This window comes from Anopheles moucheti, chromosome 2, assembly GCF_943734755.1.
Source record: "Anopheles moucheti chromosome 2, idAnoMoucSN_F20_07, whole genome shotgun sequence".
Taxonomy (NCBI): domain Eukaryota; kingdom Metazoa; phylum Arthropoda; class Insecta; order Diptera; family Culicidae; genus Anopheles; species Anopheles moucheti.
The window spans coordinates 60,002,281-60,012,093 of NC_069140.1; the positions used below are offsets into that span (position 1 = coordinate 60,002,281).

A 9,813-nucleotide genomic window follows, 5' to 3' on the forward strand; every position below is an offset into this window, starting at 1 on the left:
ATGTTTTTTTCAACTTATAGTTTTTGTTTTATTTGTTTCACGCATTTTATTTGTATTTAAATTTATCATCTTTGTTTTGAGATTGGCTTACATATTAATTTTCATACCTGGACACCCAAAGTGACTTAAAACTCAAAAAAATTATCTTACATTTTTCTAATGCATGTTTGGTAATATAAGTAAACAATACATGTATTATTATTAATGGGGGAATGGTGGATTAATGGTAAAAAAACATACAAATGTATATGAGAAGTGTTTTTTAAAGTTTTTTTAGGAAAACATAAATACGCAATATTTCAGATGAAATTGAAATACAGGGTATTGAGTACCGATGGCTTTTTTGTTGATTTAAATTGGCATGCTCTTATTGGTTATGGTGCATTGCACTGCGAAACAATAAAACTGTATGCACAGCAATCAAATTAGGCTCTATTTTTCTTGATATAAATCTAAAAAAAAATTAACGGCTTTTTCAATTCTCACGCTCTCTTTCAAGCTCTCTTTCTCCATCCCTTTTTTAAAGTTGATCACTCTCCAACATTCTCAGGTGTCTCTTAGCTTGCAGCAAAAAAACATAAGCCGAGAGCATAAAAGCCGGTTTAATTCTCAACTACTTCCCCTCAACAACGTGTTCTCGTAACGCTTAAACATCTCCAGCGCTGCGTCGATGAAATCTATACACAATCCGTCAGCAGTGTATCTTTATCTCATTCAGGTGCATGCGTTTGGAGGGTAAGGCGCACGCGTAATTTACTTAAGCTATGGAACACACCTTGGGAAGCGACTTCCCCTACTTTTTACCACGACCGCGATTTTGTGTTCGGGCCTCAGGAGAAACTATAAAAGTGGAAGGATATACCGATTCATTCATTACAGTTGTGCTTTTTATCATCGTTGTAGTTTGGAAACGTACAGGGTCCCGCAACTAGCTCTGCTTGGTGATTCAGATTCGACTATTAGTGTCTTAAGTGCTACACGCAAAGTGTTTGCATGTGCGCACTTAAATTGTACAATCGAGTGGGAGTTAAGCTTTGGATCGTTACCGTGTGCAGTGTGTGTCATTATTGTGAGCTTCAGAAGCAGATAGTACGAAGTGATGAGAATTTCTTCTACGACTATATGTGATAGCGTTGCTAAAGCGGCCAACAAGTGATATCATTTATTTCTGTTCCATACAAATCGAATGTGATAAAGGTTTCCTACACAGTGTGTTTGATTCTTCTGCCGCCATATTTTGGGTTCATGAATATTAATTATAGTGTTGCATTTACTATACTACAAGAAATAAACGCCTACAAATTGCTCAAACGTACGCAAGTGTCGCTTGTTGCGAAAAATGTTCATCGATTCGTATATCGTCGGGTTGATGCGCAAAGAGTTCTTTGATCCATTAAACGCTCGAAAAACGTTGCTGGTGTTTTGTTGTGCGCTGTCCTGTGTTTTGTTCGTGCAATATTTGTTCAACTTACTTAGCCAAATAAAAAAACTGCCACCGGGTCCGTGGGGTGTGCCAATCTTTGGGTACTTGACCTTTATCGGTCATGAAAAACATACTCAATATATGAAACTGGCCAAAAAGTATGGTGCACTGTTTAGTGCCAAGCTTGGAGCCCAGCTAACGGTAGTAATAAGCGACTACAAAATTATACGCGAGGCATTTAAAACCGAGGAATTTACTGGCCGTCCCCATTCACCATTGCTGAAGACGTTAGGAGGATTCGGTACGTAGTACATATAAAACTATTTTCCATGTAACAAATGGTACCCAATTCCTTGCAAGTGTGTGTCATTGTGTTTGTGACTGAATACCACCATCAGAAGCAATATAAAGTTTATCTTTCTTGCATATGTCTTAAAGAGACGAATGCCGTCGAAAGACGCAAAGTCTCTAAAGCCAACACAACAACAATTGCATATGGCTGAGATATGAAAGATCAAAGATGGATATAGGGTATTATTCTTATTTATCCTACATATCCTTTTTAATTATCTTTAATTATCTTTTAAGAGTGCTATTCGAAAAATACTTTAACATTCATGTTGAAGCCTGCATTATCATATCGTTTTGATAACTTAAAGAGTAGCAGCGCTGGAATGTAGAAGCAACGCAGCATGCCCTGCATTCATGTTCGTAATTAATATTTAATTTGATATTATGAATAGTATTGAAATGTGCGTTGGTACCATTTTCAAACTTATTTACATTATGCTGCATGTTATGGTCATTTATGGAAACCGGTATTGTGGAAGCTTTCAGTTGTAGCAATTGTTGTTTTTTTATTATACCTAGGCATCATCAACAGCGAAGGACCATTGTGGAAAGATCAGCGCCGTTTCTTGCACGAAAAGCTTCGAAATTTCGGCATGACGGTACTCGGCAATAAGAAACATCTCATGGAAAATAGAATAATGGTACGTACGAATCAAATACCTCATCTCATATGTTTAGTTAGAGCAAGCAATTGTAAATATTAGTTTTTGTTTTGTTTTCGAACGAATTCAAAATATATGCATTAATTCATTGCGATGTGTGTGTGTGTGGGTTTTTTTTTAGACCGAAGTAACAGAGCTGTTAACTACGTTGAGCTTCGTCGAGAACAAATCCACCGATCTCAGCCGGTATCTGTCCGTATCGGTAAGCAATGTGATCTGTAACATCATAATGTCCGTTCGATTTTCGATCGAAGATCCAAAGTTCAAACGTTTCAACTGGCTCATAGAAGAAGGAATGAGACTGTTTGGCGAAATACACACGATTGATTATATTCCTCAAATCCAATATTTGCCCGGCAATATCAACGCAAAAAACAAAATAGCGAAAAATCGCGAAGAAATGTTTGATTTTTATCGTGAAATAATCGAAGAACATAAGCGTACATTTGACAATGATAACATACGGGACATTGTTGATGCTTATCTTGCCGAGATCGAAAAAGCACAAGCAGAAGGTCGAGATGGAGAACTGTTTGAAGGCAAAGATCATGGTAAGCATTATGACAAATCTGCACGGAATCAGCTAATCCTTTTATTATTAATTTATATTCTATTTACTTTTTGTTTTGTTATATCTATTGATTTGTTTAGAGATTCAGATGATGCAGGTGATTGCCGATTTGTTTTCTGCCGGTATGGAAACTATTAAAACTACGCTTTTGTGGTTGAATGTGTTTATGCTCCGTCACCCAGATGCTATGCGGCGTGTTCAGGATGAGTTGGATCAGGTGGTTGGACGCAGTCGACTTCCTAAGATCGAGGACGTTCCTTATTTGCCGATTACTGAAACGACAATTCTGGAGGTTATGAGAATATCCAGTATAGTGCCGCTAGCTACTACTCATTCTCCAAAGAGGTAAGCATAGCCTTATTTGGTATAATACATACTATGCTAATGTATTGATTTGTTGGCGATTTTCATGCTGCACTTTCAAGTAAAACGTACATTTGTTATTCATTCATAACTCTTACAAAGGTATTTCTTTCTTTAATTAAATTTAGAAAAATAATGGTAAAACTTATATTTACATGTATATATTTTTTTTATTTTTACCTTTCTTTGTTTTAACAAATAGTGATGTTGTTATAAATGGGTACACAATACCTGCCGGTTCATACGTTGTACCACTCATCAACAGTGTTCATATGGACCCAAACCTATGGGACAAACCAGAACAGTTCAATCCTAGCAGGTTCTTGGATGCCGAGGGAAAAGTCCACAAACCCGATTACTTCATACCGTTTGGAGTTGGCCGGCGTCGCTGTCTAGGGGATGTGTTAGCGCGCATGGAACTGTTTCTGTTTTTTTCGTCAATTATGCACACCTTTACAATTGAACTACCGGAGGACGAGCCAATGCCAGGATTGAAGGGTATTATCGGGGTTACTATTAGCCCACAGGCATTTCGGGTCAATCTTATACCACGTCCTCTGGAGACAGATATACGAACAATAGGTATGTGTTGACAAGGATTGACTTACTTGCCATTACTGGACAGATTCGCTACGTTCGTAGATCAGAGATATATTTCCGCCCTCCATGTATTAGCAAATCAGAACAAAAAAAGTATCATTAGCAGAGCACGGTACGTTCCTAGCGTAAAAAAAAATATAATAAATTATCGCGCAAACAAAAGGACAAGCATGACCACAACTGAAATGACTATGACTTAGAAATAGAAACAGAACCACGTAACCTGATCTTTACATGTCAATATAATGAAAATGTTATGTTCGCCTATATTCGATCGCTAGTCAATTCTGCATTGAAATATTTCTTTTTCATGTTTGCATTTTATTTTATTTCTGCAAATATGCTATTTATAATTCTCAAGCACACCTCACGCATGCTTACAAAGCAACGATTTAGAGGTACGATATAAGTCGTTTGCTAATGCAATCATGTTTAATCAGCAAAGACGTTAACACAATCTACGAAATTTTACAAGCAAGCAAAGTGATGAAGAAATATTAACCGAACAAAACTAGCAATGTACAACGAAAATGGAATAGAACAGGAAATATAATGGACAGAACTATATATATAAGGTACAGACAGGAATTTTACGCGAATGATAATATTTAAATGGGTAGTGCAGCACGACATCTGCCTCACTATAAAATAGAAATTAAGGATGTTCCATGACAAAACCAATCAACAAAAACTAGCTGTTATTAGTGTTAACAATCAACTGCGCTAAAAAAAGGGGAATATAAAAAACGGTTGAATATTAACAATAAACAATAAGTGTTACAGGATTATTCCCAAAAAGACAATGTGTTCATCTTAATATATTTTGAATGTTTAAACAAGTGCGGAATTAGTTTAATAGAATTTCAAACAACCTGCAAATAGCAACTTAAGAACAAGTAAATTCTGCTGATAACTAGATTAATAATAATTAAAGATGATTGCCATATGATGTGTAAGATTTTTTTTATAACTTTTTTTTTACATAGCCTACATTACGACACACTAGACTAGCTGTCATTTGTTAGAGATTTTCTAAACTACAACTTCAAACAACTTTAAAAATAATCGCTCGATAGTATTCAATCACAACACAATTAAAATATTTTGCATGTTTGGGGATTAGATAGGATTCACTTCTAATGCATTGCGTTTTTTTAAATTAAAAAAAGAAAGGAAATATTACACATTAATTTAAATTTAGCAGCTATTGAGTTATTGATTTTACGGCAAATTAAACCACCTACGGCAAAATTAAAAATCAATTGACGCATATTTATTTTGTTACTTTTTTATTACTGTTCATTAGATCTAGGATGCAAAGTGTGAAGAATATGTGAGCTTTCCATAAAATGGTTTACTTCAAACAACGCATTGCAACCTTGTTTAGTGTAACCTTGTTGCTATAAGTGGAATGAAATAAAAAAAAAAACAAAACCGAAGTGCAAATATGTGGTTTAGTGTTTAGTTGCTTTCGAGAACATTATACGATAATCTGGCGGTGTTAGAGTTAAGCCACAGTTTCCGGTCAAGTCGATGGAACATGCATCCTCCGGTGCAATGCTAAACCAATCGTAATGGAGCACGATTTGAGCAATGTACATATGAAGAATATTTCTGGCTAGTTCATCTCCCAAGCACATACGTTTTCCGACCTGAAAAGGAAGAAAATAGCTTGGCGTCGTAAAACGCCCCTCTGGATCTAGAAAGCGTTCCGGTTTGAAGGTGTTGGGCGTACAGAAGAGTGTTGGATTCATGTGTACTGCCCATATCAATGGCATGATCATCGTATTTGCGGGTATCTTAAACCCAGCTATCTCAATTTCCTGTGATTAAAAAAAGCGAAACACCAAATAATAGATATTACATTATGTATCGATCGAGAAATTGTACATTTAGAATAATGTTCTTACTTTTGTTGTGCCGTGTGGTATGCCAACTGGCACAACGGTACGAATACGCTGTACTTCCGCGATGGTAGCTCGCAAGTAGGGCAATGCTTCCACATCGTCCAACGATGGTGACTCATTGCCGACCAACCTTTGTCTTAACTCTTCTCGAAGACGCTGCTGAACCTTTGGGTAAAGGGCGATGTATAGCAAAGCCCAACGAATCGTGGTGAACGTTGTATCGACGCCCGCTCCGAACAGGTCTGCCATCAAATGACGCAGCTGTATGTCATCGCAAAAGGCGGCATCCGGGCGCCCTGCTTCTTGCCGTTTCGCGGCTTCTTTTATAAAACATTTTAAAATGCATTCTTGTTGTTCTCCATGCATTGAATCAGAAGTGCGCATTTTGTCGCGCTCTTTAGCTATTATTGCGTCATAAATTGTGTGCGTCTTGTTTTTTCCGTTCCGAAGAAAATTTATGGTGTTTCGTGTGGACGGTAGATGTCTAAAGAAATGTGAGATTATGCACACACATTTCCGAATTAGTTAGTCATAATTTTCATCAAGGCGTCAGTATTGACTAAAGGCAAACAGATGGAATAATCTTACCTCAAAATTGGTAAGAAATTCACTGCCATTGATACTCCTATATGCTTGACGCCTTCCTCTTGAAGATGTTGTAAATATTTCCATGTTTCATTGTTCTTCTGGTATTTAATCCCAAATACCAGATCGTTTAACAAATTGCCTAAGCCGTGATGAATTAAAGCTGACGGGTTGAAGCCTTGGTTTTCGGTAACTGCTTTGTTGTCAATGTTCTGGCAGTATCGTAAAATGTATTATGTAAACAGAATTTTGTAATTTAATCGTCACTATTTCTATCTATAACTAAGCCAGTTGTCGCATGCGTCTTTCTACATATTGCGAAATACTAACTATTAAAGATATATATTTTACCTCAATGATTTCCATAAGTCCAGAAATAATTCTGCTTTCTAGAACAAGACGCGTTGCACCATATTTGACCATACCTAGACGACGCAGCCATTCAATCGATAATCGGCGCTGATCACGCCATAAATCGCCTTGGGCACAAATTATTCCTGAAATCAAATTGCAGTAAGAATGAGGTCTGTCTTGAAAATTCTACTTCATTAGTTCATAAAATGAAATAATCATAATCATAATCATAAAATTATCTACATAAAGTGCTTTTTACACATTTTCATACAGTTTTTCATCACTATCATCATACTTCAAACGTCAACACTTACCATAACCTCCCATTATACCATGCGTAACAAATAGTGGAGCACGCCCAGTAGCTTCTTCCTTTGCCAAAACAGTGCGAATTAAGGCAGGGTCAGTTAGTACAACGGCATACACTTGTCCCATCCACAATCCATATATAGGACCATATCGTTTGGCAAGTTGAGCAAATGTTTCGTATGGTTTGCGAGAATTAATGAATGGTAAGTAGCCGATAAATGGTAAACCATATGGTCCAGGGGGCTTTCTGTACCGACTGCGTACATAAATGATGAATGAACCCATAAGGAAAAAGAACACTGCTACAGGTATAATCATGGCTGTTGTGTAACTGTTAATGGAAAAATGAAGAACATTTAAAATCGTATTACATATTATGTTAAAACTGGGCACATTCTCGTAATTTAATTATAGTTTATCGCATATGACACACAATTTAATCCTCTAGGGAATATCCACAGAGCTAATTGCACAATTGTCAGGGCAATGGAGAATCCACTGAAATGACGAACTCTACGAACTGTATGATAGACTTAATGTGCTGGTTATGTCATGAGAATGGCACCGAACGTTCCTGCCCCGCACAGTCCTTTTAGATCACTCAACTGGAAAGACGAGGCGAAAAATACGCCGAACGAATAAACTACACCACTCACTACGAAAAAAACGAATAAACTAAACCACTCACTTCTAATTTACTAAACAAAATAAACTCAATACGTAAATAGGCTTTGTATACACACGAGTGAACATGAAACAAGAGGTTGATAATACGTTTGAAGGATATTCCATTGGCAATTTGCTATTATAATTGTATCACTCCCGCTGGTAACATCAGGGTATGCACGTTTGTAATACCTTCCGTTTTATAAACGGTCGGTTTCTCGATCAGCTTTTTCTTCAGACTTATTTTTAGTAGCTTGATTGTGGCGACTTGATAGGCATGAGGTATGTTTTCATATTTTATATTTACATCTCTGAACCATTGTGATTGTGAGTTTAAATAAAAGAAGATTACAAATTTAGAAATACATCAAAAATCCGTTTCGGGACAAGGTAATAAAGATGAAGAATGAACGAGGTGATGCCAAACAGTTTTGTTTGTAAGTCTTCTTCTTTAACAGCACTATAGGTTTATTTTTGTCATTCTTGGCTTTCTTTGACTTTATTTACCCGTAGCTGGATAGTTAGTCCTGCGTAGGGGAGATTGGTTCGGATGAGATTTTGAACCGGTCCTGTCGAATGAAACCGGTGCCACTACAAAAACAAAACCGGCCTGCAGCGGTCGAACCGTCCTAAAGAAATAGGTTCTTTTGTATCAAGTCAAATCAAGATTCTTTTGTATTGAAACTGCAGTGCAACTCAACAATCACAAAAGCACAAAGACCTTAGATGAACACGAAAAGAACACAAGTAAAAATTGTCGTTTCGACATAAGACTTATATTTGTTGAATACTTCACACATTTCAAGATTTAGTTATATTTATATGTGGCACACTAATAAAAAGAAGAACACTAGAATAAGAGGAATACAGCACCCCATTATAATTTTTGGCTGTTAATACTGTAGAACACAATGAAATAATTCCTAAGCATCCAACATTCAAATCAATAAACGTAATGATTATTGAGATTCTATTTTTCAATATTAACCGTATTGCTTATTTTGACTAATTGCTACCAAACGAAATACAGTTTTTGATGGCTTCTATGTTCATATGGGTAAATGTAACTTTTTTCATTGCTACCCAAAAACACATTGTAAATATACGAATTGCACATGGTAAATGCTTTGCTCGAATAAACGAAGAAATATTTTTTTCGAATCGATCATTAACTTGGAAAAAGGCTACAAAACACAAAGCAAAGACAGTTTGCCGACCCCTGAAAAGACGAAATTCATTGAGTTTCTATGTGTACGTTTTTGGTAACATGGATATGCGTATGCGTAGGTTACGATGGAATTGACGGATATAAATGTATGTTCTCATTGACAGTAATTGATTTTCAATCACGGTTCACTAGTTGCAAAGTGCAGAAAGATGTAACACATATCACATTAACATTCGTATAAGATAATTATGTCGGTCTGATGTGTTTATGTCATTACTTAACCACGTATATACTAACACGAACACATGAAACGTTAATACGCACACCTACACATTAACACATACATATCTTGATATATAAGCAAATTTGTTTGGTTTTAATCAATCAGGCTCAAATAACACAGCACAATATACACACAAAACCCTACTACTGCATGATTATCACAAATAACTGGTGCTTACAAAAACTCGAACAGCTAGATGGTCCAAAGCTTGAAAACAAAGTTGGAATGTGCTTACTCTACGATGCTAGTGTTTCTATTGTTCGGTGAAAACTGATAAACTTTGGCTCAGTGTGATCACATATAAAATGTCCTCAAACAGCACCGAATTTGGTAGTCTAATCAATTAATCAAACTTTCAAATAGAAAAGCTCTGGAATCGCCCTTGTTTACAAGATCCCGGCTTGTAAAGATCGGAACAGCGTACCAACAGTAAGCCGGTCATCGAGAAACTAAACCGCTCCGAGAATGTCAGAAACGATGGGATGTTCTTTTTTGATTTTGTTTTCATTATTTTTTCTCTTTCATTCTCAATCTTTCGGCGCCTTTCGACTGATGGTTTGCTTATTTTGTT

At 36.4% G+C, this 9,813-nt stretch overlaps 2 protein-coding genes across 4 annotated transcripts; one reads left to right on the forward strand and one right to left on the reverse strand.

The window, feature by feature from the left end:
* Positions 1-1,339: 1,339 nt before the first annotated feature.
* On the forward strand, positions 1,340-4,322 carry LOC128299748 (cytochrome P450 18a1). Its single transcript, XM_053035796.1, has 5 exons — positions 1,340-1,724; positions 2,294-2,415; positions 2,558-2,987; positions 3,088-3,352; positions 3,573-4,322. The coding sequence occupies exons 1-5, from the start codon at positions 1,340-1,342 to the stop codon at positions 3,961-3,963; spliced, it is 1,593 nt and encodes a 530-aa protein (XP_052891756.1). The 3' UTR covers positions 3,964-4,322.
* Positions 3,609-9,627, reverse strand: LOC128299749 (cytochrome P450 306a1). 3 transcript variants are annotated; one of them, XM_053035797.1, is made up of 6 exons: positions 9,421-9,627; positions 7,131-7,456; positions 6,814-6,959; positions 6,466-6,674; positions 5,881-6,361; positions 3,609-5,793 (listed from the first exon to the last, which is right to left on the reverse strand). In XM_053035797.1, exons 2-6 carry the CDS (start codon positions 7,441-7,443, stop codon positions 5,425-5,427), a joined length of 1,518 nt encoding a protein of 505 aa, XP_052891757.1. In that variant the 5' UTR covers positions 7,444-7,456; positions 9,421-9,627; the 3' UTR covers positions 3,609-5,424. The 3 variants fall into 3 exon arrangements, with proteins under 3 accessions (XP_052891757.1, XP_052891758.1, XP_052891760.1); XM_053035798.1 differs by having other exon boundaries at positions 9,478-9,606; XM_053035800.1 differs by lacking the exon at positions 9,421-9,627 and having other exon boundaries at positions 7,131-7,809.
* Between the last annotated feature and the right edge of the window lie 186 nt (positions 9,628-9,813).

Excerpts from the sequence above, each read along its gene's own strand:
- LOC128299749 (XM_053035797.1), bottom strand. The coding sequence starts at position 7,443 with ATGATTATACCTGTAGCAGTGTTCTTTTTCCTTATGGGTTCATTCATC. Across the intron at positions 6,675-6,813 it reads GACTTATGGAAATCATTGAG|AACATTGACAACAAAGCAGT; the intron begins GTAAAATATATA and ends CGATACTGCCAG. Across the intron at positions 5,794-5,880 it reads TACCACACGGCACAACAAAA|GAAATTGAGATAGCTGGGTT; the intron begins GTAAGAACATTA and ends TTTTAATCACAG.
- LOC128299748 (XM_053035796.1), top strand. The coding sequence starts at position 1,340 with ATGTTCATCGATTCGTATATCGTCGGGTTGATGCGCAAAGAGTTCTTT. Across the intron at positions 1,725-2,293 it reads GAAGACGTTAGGAGGATTCG|GCATCATCAACAGCGAAGGA; the intron begins GTACGTAGTACA and ends TATTATACCTAG. Across the intron at positions 2,416-2,557 it reads TCATGGAAAATAGAATAATG|ACCGAAGTAACAGAGCTGTT; the intron begins GTACGTACGAAT and ends GTTTTTTTTTAG.